Genomic DNA, 21713 nt, shown 5'->3' with positions numbered 1-21713 from the left:
TAGAGGTTATCCTCTATACTAACTATTAGATCGGTGGGGGTCCTAGGGACCTCATACCCCCTGCAGCCCCCCTGCAATAAAAATACGGGGTCCCAGCAGTAGGACCCCCACCGATCTGTTATCAACTATCCTCTGGATAACTTCTAACAACCGGAATACCCCTGAGAATCAGCCAGATAATCGCTAACAAGCATTCGTAGAAGTGCTCATTAGCAATTATCTGCTGTGTAAAGGTGCCGCCGATTACCTGACCAACGAGAGGCCGTTCTTTGGGTAATATGATAATTTGTGCAGACACCAAACTCATCCTTTGCCGGCAGCAGATCGTGCCGTCTTAAAACGCAGGCAAACAGTAATTCTGTATGGGACGGGCGATGGCGTTAGAGTACTGTGGAGGGGATTATCTCCCTCACTGACTGACTAAGGTCCCCTTTACATGAGCCACGAATTGGGCCAACACTCATTCCCGATCACTGTCTAGTATAAATGTGCCACTGATCACCAGACAATGGAGCAAACGCTAATTTGTCGAGTGATCGCATTTTTCATGCAACAGAAAAAGTCCTTGCTGGTCAGAGCCCATCGCTCTGTGTAAACAGGAATGTGCAGCCGACAAACAATGAAAACGTAGGGTGTGACTATATCCAAAGTCCTTTTACCATCTCCTGCAATTAAAACGCTTAGTCCACAAGATATTGATTCAGTTAGGTCATAAGTAGACCTACCTCCTGGACTGTCTTCATCTTCTTCTTTGATGGTAATGGCAGGACTTTGAGGAGCTGAGTCTTCACTCAGTGAGTAGCTGTGCTCGGCCTGTATGGGTGGAGCAGGGCTTTCGACCTCCATATCCAGTAAGGAATCCTGATCCAGGAGAGGAGGATCATCAAAGAAACTACTAAACAGGTCATTTGAGAATTCATCGAGAGCTTCCGAGAAATGCTGTGGAGGCAAAATAGGGCAATGATTAAAATGCGAATCTTGGTTCTAGATAATATTAGTGGGCATGATGGGCCATGTTGCTGCAAGTACATACAGTTGCAAGAAAAAGTATGTGAACCCTTTGGAATGATATGGATTTCTGCACAAATTGGTCATAAAATGTCATCTGATCTTCATCTAAGTCACAACAATAGACAATCACAGTCTGCTTAAACTAATAAGACACAAAGAATTAAATGTTACCATGTTTTTATTGAACACACCATGTAAACATTCACAGTGCAGGTGGAAAAAGTATGTGAACCCTTGGATTTAATAACAGGTTGAACCTCCTTTGGCAGCAATAACTTCAACCAAACGTTTCCTGTAGTTGCAGATCAGATGTGCACAACGGTCAGGAGTAATTCTTGACCATTCTTCTTTACAGAACTGTTTCAGTTCAGCAATATTCTTGGGATGTCTGGTGTGAATCGCTTTCTTGAGGTCATGCCACAGCATCTCAATCGGGTTGAGGTCAGGACTCTGACTGGGCCGCTCCAGAAGGCGTATTTTCTTCTGTTTAAGGCATTCTGTTGATTTACTTCTATGCTTTGGGTCGTTGTCCTGTTGCAACACCAATCTTCTATTGAGGTTCAGCTGGTGGACAGATGGCCTTAAGTTCTCCTGCAAAATGTCTTGATAAACTTGGGAATTCATTTTTCCTTCGATGATAGCAATCTGTCCAGGCCCTGACGCAGCAAAGTAGCCCCAAACCATGATGCCCCCACCCCCATACTTCACAGTTGGGATGAGGTTTTGATGTTGGTGTGCTATGCCTCTTTTTCTCCACACAAAGTGTTGTGTGTTTCTTCCAAACAACTCAACTTTGGTTTCATCTGTCCACAGAATATTTTGCCAGTACTGCTGTGGAACATCCAGGTGCTCTTGTGCAAACTGTAAATGTTTTTTTTGGACAGCAGTGGCTTCCTCTGTGGTATCCTCCCATGAAATCCATTCTTGTTTAGTGTTTTACGGATGGTAGATTCGCTAACAGGGATGTTAGCATATGCCAGAGACTTTTGTAAGTCTTTAGCTGACACTCTAGGATTCTTCTTCACCTCATTGAGCAGTCTGCGCTGTGCTCTTGCAGTCATCTTTACAGGACGGCCACTGCTAGGGAGAGTAGCAGCAGTGCTGAGCTGTCTCCATTTATAGACAATTTGTCTTACCGTGGACTGATGAACAGCAAGGCTTTTGGAGATACTTTTATAACCCTTTCCAGCTTTATGCAAGTCCACAATTCTTAATCGTAGGTCTTCTGAGAGCTCTTTTGTGCGAGGCATCATTCACATCAGGCAATGCTTCTTGTGAAAAGAAAACCCAGAACTGGTGTGTGTTTTTAATAGGGCCGGGCAGCTGTAACCAACACCTCCAATCTCATCTCATTGATTGGACTCCAGTTGGCTGACACCTCACTCCAATTAGCTCTTGGAGATGTCATTAGTCTAGGGGTTCACATACTTTTTCCACCTGCACTGTGAATGTTTACATGGTGTGTTCAATAAAAACATGGTAACATTTAATTCTTTGTGTGTTATTAGTTTAACCACCTCCGGACCGCTGTACGCAGATTCGCGTTCCGGAGGTGGCAGCGCTTCGCACAGTCACGCATATACGCGTCATCTCGCGAGACGCGAGATTTCGCTCCAAGCCGGCCCGCGCATGCGCATCGCGGGCCGGCAAAAGTTAAAGAACAAGTTCGTCACCAGCCTGCCAGCAATGATCATTGGCTGGCAGGCTGGCGATTTTTAAAAAATCCAATCACAAGCCATATAACAGATCATATTAGTAAATATGATCTGTTATATGGCTTCTCTGCTCCTCTGCTGGTCCTTTTCGTCGGTTGGATCCAGCAGAGAAGCAGACATCACTGTGAGTACACCAAACACTTCACTGTAGCCCCTGATCACCCCCCTGCACCCCAATTAACCCTTTGATCACCCCTTTGATCGCCCCTGTCAATCACCAGTGAAAGGAAAAAAAGTGATCAGTGTAAACTGTCACTTTTTTTTTTTCACTAGTATTGGCTGTTAGGTTTTAGGGATAGTTTAGGCCCCTTGGTTAGGTAGTTAGCGTCAGTTAGCGCCCACCCCACCGCACCGCAGTCACTTTTATTCGCTGAATAGCGTATCGCTAATCAGCATTTGTACTTTTATAGTATCTGTAAGTGATCAAAACTGATCACGGTCAGATCTATAATAGTATTAGTGTCACCTTAGCTCGCCCTCCACCCAAAACGCAGTGTTTGCCCGATCAGGCCTGATCGGTCGCCCACACGTGCGTTCACCCACGCCCGCCCCACCGCAGTGACAAAAAATATATATTTTTTGATCACTGCACATTCATTTTACACGCACTGCGGCAATAAAAAAATCAGTTTTGATATTTTTTATCAACCGCAGCGGCCTCCGGTACTTCGCTAGCCTCCCCTTTGTAAGACAGGCTTGCTTTTTTTCTTGGGTAGTCTCAGGGAATACCCCTAAATTTAGTAGTCCAAAATGTCAAACAGGGGGTATTCTTCTGAAGAGGCCTACAGGATTCTGACCCAGTCGGATGAGGAGTGGGAACCCTCATCTGATGAATCTAGCGGGTCAGAATATGAACCTGTGGAAAGCAGTGGCTCTCTGACCCAAAGTTCGGACGAGGAGGTGGAGGTCCCTGGCAGCACCAGGCGTACCCGGCCCCGTGTCGCTAGACTACAGGTTATGCAGGATCCGCTTCAAGAGCAGCAGAGTGGGGCTGTCGCTGCCGGATCACGTGGTGAGGCATACACCAGCAGCGCAGCCCTCCCTGGACCTAGTACCAGCACTGCCGTACAACATGGTGACGTGGCGAGCACCAGAAGGGCAGTTGAAGCTGGTACGGTGGCACGTGCAGTAGTTACCCCGTCGCAGCCACCGCACAGACAGGCCCGTAGAGCCCCTAGAATCCCTGAGGTGCTGGCAAACCCTGATTGGCAGTCACCAACTTCAGCCGCACCTGTAGTTCCCCCTTTCACCGCCCAGTCTGGAGTTCGGGTTAAGACGGCTCAAATTGGTTCGGCCCTGGGATTTTTTGAGCTGTTCTTGACTGCGGAGCTCTTGGACTTAGTCGTGGCATAGACCAACCAGTATGCCACACAATTTATATCCGCCAACCCGGGAAGCTTTTATGCCCAGCCTTTCCGGTGGAAACCAGTCCAAGTTTCCGAAATTAAAAATTTTTTGGGCCTTCTCCTCAACATGGGCCTGACAAAAAAGCATGAATTGCGGTCATATTGGTCAACGCACCCGATTCATCACATGCCCATGTTCTCTGCTGCTATGTCCAGGGCACGATTTGAGGCCATCCTCCGTTTCCTGCATTTTAGCGACAACACCACCTCCCGTCCCAGAGGCCACCCAGCTTTTGACCGGCTCCACAAAATTCGGCCCCTCATAGACCATTTCAACCAGAAATTTGCAGATTTGTATACCCCCGAGCAAAACATCTGCGTAGACGAGTCCCTAATACATTTTACCGGGCGCCTTGGCTTCAAACAGTACATCCCAAGCAAGCGTGCCCGGTATGGGGTCAAATTGTATAAGCTCTGTGAAAGGGCCACAGGCTATACCCACAAATTTCGGATCTATGAGGGAAAAGATCAGACCCTGGAGCCGGTCGGTTGCCCTGACTACCTGGGGAGCAGTGGGAAGACAGTCTGGGACTTGGTGTCACCCTTATTCGGCAAGGGGTACCATCTTTATGTGGACAATTTTTACACAAGTGTGGCCCTCTTTAGGCATTTGTTTCTAGAACGGATTTGCGCCTGTGGCACCGCGCGAACTAGTCGCGTGCGCTTCCCCCAACGGCTTGTAACCACCCGTCTTGCAAGGGGGGAGAGGGCTGCCTTGTGTAACGAAGAACTGCTCGCGGTGAAATGGAGAGACAAGCGTGACGTTTACATGCTCTCCTCCATTCACGCAGACACGACAATCCAAATTGAGCGAGCAACCCGCGTCATTGAAAAGCCCCTCTGTGTCCACGACTATAATGCGCTCATGGGAGGGGTGGACTTCAATGACCAGATGTTGTCTCCGTATTTAGTTTCCCGCAGAACCAGACGCTGGTATAAGAAGGTGTCTGTATATTTAATTCAATTGGCGCTCTACAATAGTTTTGTTCTCTACAGTAAGGCTGGGAGAACACGATCTTTCCTCAAATTCCAGGAAGAGATCATCGAGAACCTCCTTTACCCAGGAGGTTCCGTGGCCCCATCCCCCAGTGAAGTTAGCCGTCTACACGAGCGACATTTCCCCAGTGTCGTTCCTGGTACCTCAACCCAACCGTCACCCCGAAAAAGATGTCGTGTCTGTAGCAGGAGTGGAATAAGGCGTGACACCCGCTATTTCTGTCCTGATTGTCCGGACCACCCTGCCCTATGCTATGGAGAGTGTTTCCGGAAGTACCACACACAGGTACACCTAGCATAGGGATTGCATCTCACAGGACAGGCACACAGGGCTATTAGGGCCCTTTTACTCTCAGCTGCTGCAAACCTCTCCTTTCACCTGGGATAAAGTGCATAACGTACTTCGCCACATCTTTGGGCGATTTGCGCTTTGCACATTGTCCCATGGGGAAGGAGAGGTTTGTTCTATAAAGGTAAAAAAAACTAAACAAAAAAAAAATTACCGGTAAGTAAAAAAGTTAAAAAAGTTTAAAAAAGTTAATATGTTCTGTTCTAAAGTTAATAAAGTTATTGCTTTGCGGCCTGGTTTTTTCTTTTTTGTTTTGTTTTTTTTACCTTCCAGGTGGACCAACCGATCGACCAGCTGCAGCACTGATGTGCATTCGGACAGAAGCATTGCGCTGCTGTCAGATTACACGCAAGTCGGTGTATGCGGCGCTGCAAGACGAGATTTCTCCTCTGCAGTAAAAGATATGTTTGCCGAGGCATATGAGCTGAGGAGGTGGCGGTGTTCATATACTTTGGCAAACACTTTGTATATATATAAAAAAAAAAAATCCCGGCAATGATTTATTCATCCACATCGATTGATGTGAATGGAGAAATCGGGTTTGCCAGGGCATACGAGCTGAAGTGGGTATGGATGTTGGGCGGAGCTCCTATGTCCTGGCAGACGCCTTTCCCCTCCTTTTTCTTTTTTTGGCAGAGATTTTTTCATCCACATTGATCGATGCGAATGAAGAAATCTGTGCCGTTCATTTTTTTCTTTCAGCCCAGAGGCTGAACGGAAAAAAAAAATCTCATTACCTGTATGCTCAATATAAGGAGAATAGCAGAAACTCCTAATGCTGGGCATACATGTAATGATTGCGGAGACCCTCAAATGCCAGGGCAGTACAAACACCCCACAAATAACACCATTTTGGAAAGAAGACACCCAAAGGTATTCGCTGAGGGGCATATTGAGTCCATGAAAGATTGAAATTTTTGTCCCAAGTTAGCGGAAAGGGAGACTTTGTGAGAACAAAATCCAAAAAATCAATTTCCGCTAACTTGTGCCAAAATTTTTTTTTTTCAATGAACTCGCCATGCCCCTCATTGAATACCTTGGGGTGTCTTCTTTCCAAAATGGGGTCACATGTGGGGTATTTATACTGCCCTGGCATTTTAGGGGCCCCAAAGCGTGAGAAGAAGTCTGGTATCCAAATGTCTAAAAATGCCCTCCTAAAAGGAATTTGGGCCCCTTTGCCCACCTAGGCTGCAAAAAAGTGTCACACATGTGGTATCTCCGTATTCAGCAGAAGTTGGGGAATATGTTTTGGGGTGTCATTTTACATATACCCATGCTGGGTGAGATAAATATCTTGGTCAAATGCCAACTTTGTATAAAAAAAATGGGAAAAGTTGTCTTTTGCCAAGATATTTCTCTCACCCAGCATGGGTATATGTAAAATGACACCCCAAAACACATTCCCCACCTTCTCCTGAGTACGGAGATACCAGATGTGTGACACTTTTTTGCAGCCTAGGTGGGCAAAGGGGCCCACATTCCAAAGAGCACCTTTCGGATTTCACAGGTCATTTACCTACTTACCACACATTAGGGCCCCTGGAAAATGCCAGGGCAGTATAACTACCCCACAAGTGACCCCATTTTGGAAAGAAGACACCCCAAGGTATTCCGTGAGGGGCATGGCAAGTTCCTAGAATTTTTTATTTTTTGTCACAAGTTAGTGGAAAATGATGATTTTTTTTTTTTTTTTTTTTCATACAAAGTCTCATATTCCACTAACTTGTGACAAAATTTTTTTTTTTCCATGAACTCACTATGCCCATCAGCGAATACCTTGGGGTCTCTTCTTTCCAAAATGGGGTCACTTGTGGGGTAGTTATACTGCCCTGGCATTCTAGGGGCCCAAATGTGTGGTAAGGAGTTTGAAATCAAATTCTGTAAAAAATGGCCTGTGAAATCCGAAAGGTGCTCTTTGGAATATGGGCCCCTTTGCCCACCTAGGCTGCAAAAAAGTGTCACACATCGGGTATCTCCGTACTCAGGAGAAGGTGGGGAATGTGTTTTGGGGTGTCATTTTATATATACCCATGCTGGGTGAGAGAAATATCTTGGCAAAAGACAACTTTTCCCATTTTTTTATACAAAGTTGTCATTTGACCAAGATATTTATCTCACCCAGCATGGGTATATGTAAAAAGACACCCCAAAACACATTCCTCAACTTCTCCTGAGTACGGGGATACCAGATGTGTGACACTTTTTTGCAGCCTAGGTGGGCAAAGGGGCCCATATTCCAAAGAGCACCTTTCGGATTTCACAGGTCATTTTTTACAGAATTTGATTTCAAACTCCTTACCACACATTTGGGCCCCTAGAATGCCAGGGCAGTATAACTACCCCACAAGTGACCCCATTTTGGAAATAAGAGACCCCAAGGTATTCGCTGATGGGCATAGTGAGTTCATGGAAGTTTTTATTTTTTGTCACAAGTTTGTGGAATATGAGACTTTGTATGAAAAAAAAAAAAAAAAAAAAATCATCATTTTCCACTAACTTGTGACAAAAAATAAAAAATTCTAGGAACTCGCCATGCCCCTCACGGAATACCTTGGGGTGTCTTCTTTCCAAAATGGGGTCACTTGTGGGGTGGTTATACTGCCCTGGCATTCTAGGGGCCCAAATGTGTGGTAAGGAGTTTGAAATCAAATTCTGTAAAAAATGACCTGTGAAATCCGAAAGGTGCTCTTTGGAATTTGGGCCCCTTTGCCCACCTAGGCTGCAAAAAAGTGTCACACATCTGGTATCTCCGTACTCAGGAGAAGGTGGGGAATGTGTTTTGGGGTGTCATTTTATATATACCCATGCTGGGTGAGAGAAATATCTTGGCAAAAGACAACTTTTCCCATTTTTTTATACAAAGTTGTCATTTGACCAAGATATTTATCTCACCCAGCATGGGTATATGTAAAAAGACACCCCAAAACACATTCCTCAACTTCTCCTGAGTACGGGGATACCAGATGTGTGACACTTTTTTGCAGCCTAGGTGGGCAAAGGGGCCCATATTCCAAAGAGCACCTTTCGGATTTCACTGGTCATTTTTTACTGAATTTGATTTCAAACTCCTTACCACACATTTGGGCCCCTAGAATACCAGGGCAGTATAACTACCCCACAAGTGACCCCATTTTGGAAAGAAGACACCCCAAGGTATTCCGTGAGGGGCATGGCGAGTTCCTAGAATTTTTTATTTTTTGTCACAAGTTAGTGGAAAATTATGATTTTTTTTTTTTTTTTTTCATACAAAGTCTCATATTCCACAAACTTGTGACAAAAAATAAAAACTTCCATGAACTCACTATGCCCATCAGCGAATACCTTGGGGTCTCTTCTTTCCAAAATGGGGTCACTTGTGGGGTAGTTATACTGCCCTGGCATTCTAGGGGCCCAAATGTGTGGTAAGGAGTTTGAAATCAAATTCTGTAAAAAATGACCTGTGAAATCCGAAAGGTGCTCTTTGGAATATGGGCCCCTTTGCCCACCTAGGCTGCAAAAAAGTGTCACACATCTGGTATCCCCGTACTCAGGAGAAGTTGAGGAATGTGTTTTGGGGTGTCTTTTTACATATACCCATGCTGGGTGAGATAAATATATTGGTCAAATGACAACTTTGTATAAAAAAATGGGAAAAGTTGTCTTTTGCCAAGATATTTCTCTCACCCAGCATGGGTATATATAAAATGATACCCCAAAACACATTCCCCACCTTCTCCTGAGTACGGAGATACCAGATGTGTGACACTTTTTTGCAGCCTAGGTGGGCAAAGGGGCCCATATTCCAAAGAGCACCTTTCGGATTTCACAGGTCATTTTTTACAGAATTTGATTTCAAACTCCTTACCACACATTTGGGCCCCTAGAATGCCAGGGCAGTATAACTACCCCACAAGTGACCCCATTTTGGAAAGAAGAGACCCCAAGGTATTCGCTGATGGGCATAGTGAGTTCATAGAACTTTTTATTTTTTGTCACAAGTTAGTGGAATATGAGACTTTGTAAGAAAAAAATAAAAAAATAAAAAAATCATCATTTTCCGCTAACTTGTGACAAAAAATAAAAAGTTCTATGAACTCACTATGCCCATCAGTGAATACCTTAGGGTGTCTACTTTCAGAAATGGGGTCATTTGTGGGGTGTTTGTACTGTCTGGGCATTGTAGAACCTCAGGAAACATGACAGGTGCTCAGAAAGTCAGAGCTGCTTCAAAAAGCGGAAATTCACATTTTTGTACCATAGTTTGTAAACGCTATAACTTTTACCCAAACCATTTTTTTTTTACCCAAACATTTTTTTTTTATCAAAGACATGTAGAACTATAAATTTAGAGCAAAATTTCTATATGGATCTCGTTTTTTTTGCAAAATTTTACAACTGAAAGTGAAAAATGTCATTTTTTTGCAAAAAAAATCGTTAAATTTCGATTAATAACAAAAAAAGTAAAAATGTCAGCAGCAATGAAATACCACCAAATGAAAGCTCTATTAGTGAGAAGAAAAGGAGGAAAAATTCATTTGGGTGGTAAGTTGCATGACCGAGCAATAAACGGTGAAAGTAGTGTAGGTCAGAAGTGTAAAAAGTGGCCTGGTCTTTCAGGGTGTTTAAGCACTGGGGGCTGAGGTGGTTAAGCAGACTGTGATTGTCTATGTAGTGACTTAGATGAAGATCAGATCGCATTTTATGACCAATTTGTGCAGAAATACATATCATTCCAAAGGGTTCACATACTTTTTCGTGCAACTGTAAGTCAAGTGAGTATACAATATATAACCAATGTCTATTAAGCTATGTTTATTGAATGTATTCATAGGGCACTATAAGCTCGCCATGCAGGTAGCCATTGATATACCGTATCTTTTTGTAAATGTAAAGAAAAGTGTAATCTACCACTGTTTGCTATACCGAAGCACTCTGCAAAAAAATTTATACCATGCTGTACACAGGGTTTTTTTTAATCATGGGGGCTTATCACATTATACTAATATGGTGGCACATGTTAAAGGCTTCTTTCAGGGGTATGTCTAGAGAGTTTTATTCTATACAACTTATCCTAATTAGTATGTTTGTCCATATTTGACATTCGTTCTCTAAAGCGGTCGTCTCATGAAGACAAGCATATGCATCCCCTACCCAGGTCTCTGTATCAGCCAGAGCTGGCGGACTTGAAATGTCCATGTATTGCATTCGTCTGAATGGCTGCCATGAAATGCTACATTGCTTCTGCAGTCACTGAACTACCTGGTCGGCGGTAGCCAGGGGTGGATTGGCCATAGACCCTACAGGGAAATTTCCCAGTGGGCCGTAGCCTAGAAGGGCCACCCAAGCCCTCCTCACATCTGCCAGCCGGGTTTATAATGATCTGATGCTCTCCTACTCACCTGGCCAGCAGCCCTCCTGAATTCAACTGTATTGACATCCTCAGGACGGCTATACAGTTGAATATCGTGGTACAGGTAGCAGTATTCTGTGCTGCACTGTGGTATTTGGTTCAGCTGGGGAGGTATATTGCTCTGCCCTATGGTATTGCTGGCCTTCCTACTTCTGCTGTCCCTGCCTATTATGTTGCCTTCTTTCAATTTGGACCCGCCTGCAACATGGGGCCACTTTTATTTCCCAGTCCGCCCCTGGCCATAGCATCCCTTGTCAAAATCAGCAGTGCGATTGCTGTGCACAAACAATACAGCTCACCATGTATCCATCATCCTCCGTGCACGGAACGCACCAGGCAAGTTCTCCAGACATAAACAATGTAAAGAAAGTTCCAGCACTTGTAAATCGTTTCGTTGCTTCGTCTTTATTTTCGGTAACAAATTACAGCATGTGGACACCGCCTTACACCACTGCACAACTGACGCCAAATCTGAAAATGGCTGTCTATGATGGTACAACCCCTTTTAAAGTGAATCTGTCACCACATACCTCCACAGTAATCCAAGTGCAGTGTCAAATGCTGGTCCCCCATCCCAATCGGTGCTGCGTTCCTGAGAAATCCGTCATTTTGTGATATGCAAATTAGATGCTTGGTGCGACAAAGGTGTCACCATTCCACCTCACTGCCCCACTCCTTATATTGACTATTCCCCCCCCCCCCTAGCTTTGAGTGACAGGACCATGCAGGGGAGATGTAATCTGGTCTGATCCCGCGTTCTCGAATGTGCGCCAGCGCTTTGGGAATCACCGCCGATGCTTGCCAGGGCTGCGTAGTATCAGGGCTTTGCTGCTCATGCACCGATTACTGAAGCGCAGGCACACGTGCAAGAACACAGGGACGAAAAAGATTACATTTCGCCTGCATAGCCCTGTCACTCAAAGCTGAGGGGCCAGGGCTTTCGGTGCAATGAGTTTCAATGGTGATACACCCGTTGCACCAAGCATCTGATTTCCATATCACAAAATCACAGCTTCCTCAGGAATGCAGGCACCGATCGGGATGGGGAAAACAGAGTTTGAATCAGGAGACCTGCACACATCTGACACTGCCCTTGATTACTACGGCGTTATGTGGTGACAGATTCCATTTAACTTCCAAGCAGTGGAAATTGTATAATAAATGACATCAGATGGTCAGAAATCGCGTGACTAATTGACCAATTTGTAAAGCAGAAAAATGTTATCTTAATTCTAAGTACATTCTAATTATCCATCTACAGCACATCATACGCTCTGCATATTATACAGACAAAGCAAATGTTAACTTGATACTTAGCATGCTAAATACACAGCTCCGGCAAACTTTATCTGGACTTTCCGATGGCTTTTGTTGTGTTAAGTGTTAACGTTTGCAGCAACCATGTACTTAATGCATTACGGTATACGACAAGGTAATGTTAGGCTACTTTCACACTTGCGTTCGGAGCGGATCCGTCTGGTGTCTGTAACTATATCCATGCGCAGAAATACATTCATAGCACTTTCAGTGGTGTAGCTAGAAGTGACTGGGCCCCACAGCAAATTTTTGTACGGACCGTATGTCTCGGAGGGCATACAGTCGTGTTCATGGGCCCTTATTCTTTTTTTGTTTTGTTGGTCACCGTGTTTTTAGTACTTTTATATTTTTTTATAGTGAAGAGGGTTTTTTTTTATGTTTTGAGGCATCTGAGCAGGAATGATTAGCAGATTCTCTTTTGCAAAATATGGCTAAAAATACATGATAGTATTATAGCAGAATGGCCACATATGTAATGGGCCTGCATGCATCCTTCATCCAGATGGCTGCACACACCTGATGACCCATCTGGAGCTCGGACTTCATATGGACAGGAAAGCAGTAATCTTATATATGCAGGGACGGTTAAATATAGCCAAGCTCGAGGGAAAATGTAAAAAACACAAGTCCTCTGCCACCCTGCACATAACCAAGCAGTGACTAGAGACATGGGCGTCTGCAGACAATTTTCCAGAGGTGCAAAAGAGCCAAGTCCTATTTAATAAGTCTTCCAGGAAAAAACACATTTTGTACATAATAGGCGACAGTAGACACACTCCTAAATAGCACTGGTGCAATGAGAAAAACCAGCTCAATAGTCATGGTTTAGAGACGCTTGGACCACTGCAAATAATAGGAACACAACCAGAAGAGGGGACAATGGTTGGTTTGTTAATCTCATGTTCCTTCATTAGCAATGCCACAAGTAGAGCGTCAAAAGTCCACTCAGAAGTGAAGCATTAGCCCCCCACCCCACCCCCGATGTCATACTGCTCCTAGAAGATGAGATTGTTGTTGTGGTTTGCAAAGTCCTGCAAAGCAGAAGAAGGTGGATAGGGCCTCCATAAAAAAAAAACTAAAAAAAAAAACTAAAAAAAAAAACTCTTGGCACTCTGACAGCAATATGGTCGGGACCACTAGCCTCTGTTATGTCCTCATACCTGTTACGGCATTGGGTGTGGAACCACTGTCTCAACCAGCAGGTTTGACTTTGGGCTAATCCTAAGGGAGTTATCCTGGTAGTCACATTGTTTTCACCCTTTAACCCCTATACAGGGATTTGGAGTTCACTGCTGGGGAACCACCAGGCCACTACCTCCTGGAGTAGTCCCTGTGTGGTTGACAGCTGACCCACAGGGATCAGAGACACCAGAAACTGTAGTCATAGACAGGCCATGGTCAGGGCAGGCAGGGTACATGTGAATCCGAGAGACAGTCCAAGGCAACGAAGGGTCAATACAGTAAACAGGCACAAGTCAGGTCAGGCAGCATAGAATTAGAGTCAGGAACCGGGAGGGGTTGGTACAAGGGCAGACAAATAGAACAGCACAGGAACTAGCAAGATAGATAAACCTATTACTCAGGCACCTTCCCACTGCCTTAAAGATCCTGAGATGCCCAGGCATTGACTGGAGAAAATTAGGACACAAATGCAGGTAGGGTGCACACTGGCCCTTTTACAGCTAGGGAACGCACAAGGCCTAGCTGACAAGCACAGGCCACTGCCAGCAGGGGCAGCCAGAACAAAATATCACAGTGGCCAGACCCACTGCAAGGAAGTTGCAGGATGTTTGCGGGTCCAACACACTGGAAAAGACAGACGAGGATATGTGGAGCGGTGCCAGCGCCCACCTATGAGGGTAGTGCAGCAGCTGGCACAGGCCGCCAACTAACAATATGCTATTTAATGGGCACCTTAGTAAGACTAATGGTCAAGGAGGAATAATGAGATATCTTCTTCATGAAGGAAGAATCTCTCCAAAACTAGAATCTTTTTAGCTATCTAATGAACCCCTCGCCCAAAATTTCCCCCACAGAAGTAGTAAACCTAAAGTAGTTCTTCCCAGATTGAACTTTTATCCTAATAATTGTGGTTCCTGGTCTTTTTTTGATTTTGTAATAAACCCAAAGGGCAGGAAATCAAACAGTTCACATGGCACCTCCTGTGTATTCATGAGATTGGTTTCCTTGTTGACGCCAGTCACGCCACAGAGGCTGCACAGCACGTAGACTCCTCCGATCTAGGCAAACTATCTATCTATCTATCTATCTATCTAATGCCTATCTAACTCAGCATCTGGTATAAAATAAAAGAAACAATAATGAGTAATGGAAGAGAAAGAGAACAAGTATGGAGTCAACGCTCAACATATGGGACCAACCAACCATCTTAGTTATAGATGGGCACAATATTAGGAATCTGTAAGACAGATGCAAAAATAACATTATAATTTAAAAAGGAACATTAAGGGGATGACTGATAACCATGTGATCTATCTATCATCTATCTATCTATCTATCTATCTATCTATCTATCTATCTATCTATCTATCTATCGCATATCTATAGTAACATAGTAACAGTTTATAAGGCTGAAAAAGACATCTGTCCATCCAGTTCGGCCTGTTATCCTGCAACTTGATCTAGAGGAAGGCAAAAAAAAACACCCTGTGAGGTAGAAGCCAATTTACCTCCATGGATCAGGGACCTCTCCAGAAATCTAATAACTATAGCCTGTAATATTATTACACTCCAGAAATACATCCAGGCCCCTCTTTATCTCCTTTATTGTACTCACCATCACCACCTCCTCAGGCAGAGAGCTCCATAGTCTCACTGCTCTTACCGTAAAGAATCCTCTTCTATGTTTGTGTACAAACCTTCTTTCCTCCAGACGCAGAGGATGTCCCCTCGTCACAGTTCTGGGGATAAATAGATGATGGGAGAGATCTCTGTACTGACCCCTGATATATTTATACACACCGTATTTTTCGCCCTATAAGATGCACTTTTTCTCCCTCAAAAGTGGGGGCAAAATGGCAGTGCGTCTTATGGGGCGAATGCTGCAATTTACACTGATATACCGCCACCGCGATGCTGCACAGCGAAGCCAGCGGGTGTATCAGCGGGGAGGGAGGAGGGGCTGGGGGCCTGGTATTCTATTACACTGGGCCCCCGCTCACTGTAGTAATCATATCTAACCTGTAGGCAATGTTAAACTATAGAAATAATGTGCAATCCAGCTTGTAGTACTTACTACATTCTTCCGTAGCAGGCAGGAGGCCGGGCAGGCGGGCGGCGGCAGCGTAACTCACTACGTCACGCGCCGGCTTCTCCCACTTTATGAATGAAGCAGGCGGCGTAGGCGTGTGACGTAGTGAGTTACGCTGCCGCCGCCCACCCGCCCGGCCTCCTGCCTTTTACGGAAGATTGTAGTAAGTACTACAGGCTGGATTGCACATGATTTCTATAGTTTAACATTGCCTACAGGTTAGATATGATTACTACAGTGAGCGGGGCCCAGTATAATAGAATATAGTGACTGCATCGGGCCCCGCTGCCATTACAAAACCAGATGCCGATCCCCAACCCCTGTATTGGGGGTCATTCATTACACAGGGACACTGTTATGGGGGGGATCTGTGGATGACACATAGCATAAGATGCTATATATGTGTCATCCACAGATCCCCCCCATAGCAGTGTCATGCCATCCACAGATGCCCCCATAGCAGTGTCATGCCATCCACAGATGCCCCCATAACAGTGCCATCCACAGATGCCCCCATAACAGTGCCATCCACAGATGCCCCCATAACAGTGCCATCCACAGATGCCCCCATAACAGTGCCATCCACAGATGCCCCCTAAACAGTGCCATCCACAGATCCCCATAACAGTGCCATCCACAGATGCCCCCATAACAGTGTCATCTACAGATCCCCCATAACAGTGTCATCTACAGATCCCCCATAACAGTGTGTCCTCCACAGATCCCCCATAACAGTGTGTCATCCACAGATCCCCCATAACAGTGTAGAAAAGAAGATGGCTTCGGCAGCATTCCGCAATATCAAAAATACTTTAATCGTACCTCCAGACACAGATGGCAACGAACGTTTCGACTGTGTAACAGTCTTTGTCAAGCCTAATGACACAAAATCTGATAGGCATATATATACCCCCCTCATATAAAATACACACCCCGTTACATCATTAGTGCAGATCACTACACAATAGGATACACATGTTCATACTTTAACTCACAGCTAACGACATGTCCAACGAACTCGTGTAGTTCTCCTCGGCGTTCCCTTATCTGTAATGCGCAGTCGCGTCTCAACCCATCTAAAACCCGGAAGTATCATACGTCGCCATGGCGCCCAGAGGCGCACGTGTCTCTAGCCAATGAGCTGCCAGAGGGCCTCACTGACGTCACAGACTGCGCGTCAACCTCGTAACACTCACCCAAGAGCGCACATCCGTGCGTCGATGGCGTGGGTCACATGAGGTACGCAGCCAGTAACAACATCGCGCAGGTACCGGCGCCATGACAACGAAGACGCCACGATCCACGCTGCTTACTGTGGAGTAAATATGTGCTATCCGTATCCAAAATGAACTGGTTTGTGCAACATATAGACAACACAGATAATAGCCCGATTACAGAGGGACATCAAGCCGGACTGTACATATTCATGATCATAACAGGTATAGGGCAAAAACATATCATAGCAAGTACAGATAGCAATACAAACAGTGTATCCCATGTATACTTCACATATGGATCATCATCATAGCACTTTGACATATAAATTTGGGGACCAATCCCCCGGTGGATGCGCTACATATAGGTTAAAATCATAATGTCCCTATACTAAGAGGACAAAACAATGACACACATCAATCGATGGATGAGACATTGAACTCTAGATTCAAACCAAAGGGTTGAAGGGACCTAAGGGTATGGATCCATTTAAGTTCCTTTTTCCTCAGGATTCCGTTCCTGTCCCCACCCCTTCTCAAATATCCCACGCTATCAATAGCCCGAAATCTCAATTGATTGATAGAATGTTTGCAATCAATGAAGTGTTTGGCAACCGGTTTGTCGAGTGCACCTGTTCTTATTGTACTTTTATGTTTATTAATTCTTTCCCTCAATTCCATCGTAGTCTCACCCACATAGATCAAGCTACATGGGCACTGTATCATGTAAACCACATCTGTGGACTTACATGTATAGTGACCCTTGATTTTGAACCGTTTACCACTATAGGGATGTGTAAAACCGTCGCCTTTCATGATGCCACCACAGTTGCAACAGGAAAGGCAAGGGAAATTACCATTCCTCATTGGTGCTAGTCTTTTCTGTCTTTCGATGTCCTTACCCCCTATATCCGCTTTCACCAATCTATCCCGTAGGTTGGGGCTCCGTTTGTATGCCATCATTGGGGGAACTGAAAATTCAGTGACTGTAGGCAATCCTTTCTGCAGGATCTGCCATTCCTGACGTAGGATGGTGGCTATATTGCCGCTATCACTCCCAAAGATGGATACAAATGGAATTCGGGGGGTCTCATGTTTCTGTGGTTTCTTTACCAAAGTGGAACAACGTTCCATAGATGTAATCCTATGCTTGGTACGGTTAATCAATTTGGTGGGATAACCTCTCTTACTAAACTTATCGCACATCTCATCAACTCTGAATTCAAAGAGGGTGTCATCTGATACGATGCGACGTACTCTAAGTAATTGACTCCACGGAAGGGAGCTTACCATATTCTGAGGGTGACTACTGTCATACATTAACAAGGTGTTCTTGTCTGTAGGTTTTTGGAAGAGATCAGTACAGATCCTTCCATTGAGCACCTGAACTCGGACGTCAAGGAACTGCAGCTCACGGGCAGAATGCATCACGGTGAACTGCAGGTCCCGGACCCCAGAGTTCAGGTGCGCATGGAACTCATCCAACTCAGGCACAGTCCCCGTCCAAATCAAGAAAATGTCGTCGATGTAGCGCCACCAGCACAGGACTCTCTCAAAAAATGTGGAGTGATACACCAGCCGATCCTCCACCTCCGCCATGAAGATGTTTGCGTAGGTGGGGGCCACATTGGACCCCATCGCCACACCCCGCTTTTGCTGGTAGAAGGTGTCCCCGAAGAGAAAATAATTCCTCCTCAGGACCACCTCCAGGAGGGCGAGGATCAGCCGGCGCGCCCCAGGAGAGAGCCCTGTGCCGGCCAGGGCCACATCGACGACATTTAGACCATAAGAGTGATCAATGGATGTATACAGGGATACAACATCAAAACTCACAAGCAAAAACTCCGCCGGCAAATCAAGTGAATTCAGCTTTGTCAAGAAATGGCCAGTATCACTGATATAGGAGGGAGCCGTGGTCGCGTGGATCCGCAACACTTTGTCCAAAAAGATGGATACAGGATTAAAGATGGAACCCCTGCCCGACACTATAGGTCGGCCAGGGGGATCCACAAGACTCTTGTGGATCTTTGGTAATACATATATCACAGGGGTGATCGGATGGCTCACCCGCAGAAAGCTGTTTAGTTCATCGTCAATGACTCCTTGACTAAGAGCCTCATCCAATAACACCCCTATGATATCTGCCATAACAGTGTGTCATCCACAGATCCCCCATAACAGTGTGTCATCCACAGATCCCCCATAATAGTGTCATCAACAGACAACCATTAGTTCAAAAGCACACCTTTTGGTTCAAAATATTTTTTTTCTTATTTCCTCCTCAAAAACCTCGAAAAATACGGTAGTAATTAGATCTCTCCTCAGTTGTCTTTTTTCTAAAGTGAATAACCCTAATTTTGATAATCTTTCTATCTGTCTCATTTGTCTATTGCATATCTATCTATCTATCCATCCATCTATAATGCACATAAAGATCCCATAGGGATCAGAGGTATACCTTCAGTTAACATATGATTTAGTCAGAAAGTAGATTAATAAGAACCTGACCATTGAGGCCTCCATGAACATAGACAAACATTCTTTGGACCTGCGTAAGTTGAACTGGAAGTTGCCAATGAATGAATGAAGCAACAGTTGGTGATTTTCACAGACTGCATCCATTACATTGACATTTCTGCTGATCACTGTGTCTGTGGACGGGCCTGTCTGTTTACCCTTTTTTTTAAATTGCCGTTTGGATCTTCCCTGGCTGCTAGATGGCTACGTAAAGGCAACTGCGCTATAGGAAGAAATAATACAGGATTTTTTTTTTCCGGCATAGATCTATTTTTTTATTTATATAGCACTGACATATTTCACAGCGCTTTACAGACATGACTGTCTCTAATGGAGTTCACAATCTACGTTCCCTATTAGCATGTCTTTGGGATCTTGGAGGAAACCCACGCAAACACGGGGAGAACATACAAACTCCATGGAGATGTTATTCTTGGTCAGATTTGAACCTAGGACCTCAGCGGTGCAAGGCACTAAACACTGAATATGTAAGTCCATAATTTTTTATTTTATGCATATGTTCTCAACTTACTAAAATATGGGCTCTCAGATGTGGCCCTTGTCCTTATGTCAGAGCCTCATTACATACAGTGTCCCTAGCCCCTCGTCTGCAGCACACAGGCGGTCTTGCATTTTCCATCACTCTCTGTTATAGTAAACAGGAGATGTGAAAATGGCAGCCTGCAAGGCTGCAGAAAGCTGGGCCCATGTTTTGTGTCCCGCTTTAAAGTGCACCTTTCCCCTTGGAATGCCTGCCCCACAAGAATGCCAGCCACAGCACTTCATGCCATAAAAAGCCATTACCACACAGATATAATATGCAGTATACGCCACACACTGCTTATATACTGTGCCACAGGTGCCCCATGGTATATATATAAGTGCAGCCATATATATAGAGCCGCACCTGGTTTTGGCTTAAAATCACTGACATAATACTAACTGTGTGAATAAGGCATCAATTCCTAATATCACTGTTAAGAAAAGGGTTAAAGGGCATCTGTCAGCAGATTTGTACCTATGACACTGGCTGCAAATGAGCCTCTAGGAGCAACGGGGGCGTTCCCGTTACACTTAGAGGCTCTGCTCTCTCTGCAACTGCTGCACCGTCTGCACTTTGTTTGACTGGACCAGGCAGTGTTAGGCCCCTTTCACACGGGCGAGTTTTCCGCGCGGGTGCAATGCGTGAGGTGAACGCATTGCACCCGCACTGAATCCGGACCCATTCATTTCTATGGGGCTGTGCACATGAGCGGTGATTTTCACGCATCACTTATGCGTTGCGTGAAAGTCGCAGCATGCTCTATATTGTGCGTTTATCACGCAACGCAGGCCCCATAGAAGTAAATAGGGCTGCGTGAAAATCGCAAGCAAGTGCGGATGCGGTGCGATTTTCACGCACAGTTGATAGGAGACGATCGGGATGGAGACCCGATCATTATTATTTTCCCTTATAACATGGTTATAAGGGAAAATAATAGCATTCTTAATACAGAATGCATAGTACAATAGCGCTGGAGGGGTTAAAAAAAAATAAAAAGAATTAGCTCACCTTAATCCACTTGCTCGCGCAGCCGGCATCTCTTCTGTCTTCTTCTTTGCTGTGTACAGGAAAGGGACCTGTGGTGACGTCATTCCGGTCATCACATGGTCCATCACATGATCTTTTACCATGGTGATGGATCATGTGATGGACCATGTGATGACCGGAGTGACGCCACCACAGGTCCTTTTCCTGTACACAGCAAAAAAGAAAACAGAAGAGATGCCGGCTGTGCGAGCAAGTGGATTAAGGTGAGTTAAATTATTTATTTATTTTTTTAACCCCTCCAGCGCTATTGTACTATGCATTCTGTATTAAGAATGCTATTATTTTCCCTTATAACCATGTTATAAGGGAAAATAATACAATCTACACAACCCCGATCCCAAACCCGAACTTCTGTGAAGAAGTTCGGGTTTGGGTACCAAACATGCCGATTTTTCTCACGCGCGTGCAAAACGCATTACAATGTTTTGCACTCGTTCGGAAAAATCGTGCATGTTCCCGCAACGCACCTTTTCCCGCAACGCCCGTGTGAAACCAGCCTAAACGTCATCACACCAGCCTGGCCCTGTCAATCAAAGTGCAGAGGGCACAGCAGTTGCAGAGAGAGCAGAGCCTCTAAGTGTAATGACAACGCCCCCGTTGCTCCTAGAGGCTCATTTGCATATATTAAAACATCATGTTTCTCAGCAATGCGGGCACATATGAACATGGAACCAACACAGATCTCTTCAGCTGCCAAGTGAGCTGGTGGCACTGGGGGGAGCAACTGATGGCACTGGGGGAGCTGGTGGCACTGGGGGGAGCTTATGGCATTGAGGTGGAACTGATGGCATAGGGGGGTGATAGTGCTGAGGACTGATGGCATAGGGGGACGGAGGCTGATGAGTTTTTATAGAAAATGTTCTTTTAATTCGTTTTTAATTAATTAGAGTACTCGATTAATCGTTGAATTAATCGGTAGAATTCTTCATACTAAAAT

The 21713-nt window shown here is 45.0% G+C and overlaps 1 protein-coding gene across 2 annotated transcripts in view; it reads right to left on the bottom strand.

Annotated features, from left to right (window-relative positions):
• The window catches only part of CREB3L1 (cAMP responsive element binding protein 3 like 1), a 78450-nt gene that overhangs the window by 30135 nt on the left and 26602 nt on the right, over positions 1 to 21713 (bottom strand). For both annotated transcript variants that reach the window (XM_040409145.1, XM_040409146.1), the window contains exon 2: positions 726 to 939. In XM_040409145.1, coding sequence (XP_040265079.1) covers positions 726 to 939 — 214 coding nt within the window. The remainder of the gene's footprint in view (positions 1 to 725; positions 940 to 21713) is intronic.

This window comes from Bufo bufo, chromosome 10 (genome assembly GCF_905171765.1).
Source record: "Bufo bufo chromosome 10, aBufBuf1.1, whole genome shotgun sequence".
Taxonomy (NCBI): Eukaryota; Metazoa; Chordata; class Amphibia; order Anura; family Bufonidae; genus Bufo; species Bufo bufo.
The sequence above is the reverse complement of the archived record's forward strand: the minus strand, read 5'-3'. Positions and strand labels throughout refer to the sequence as shown.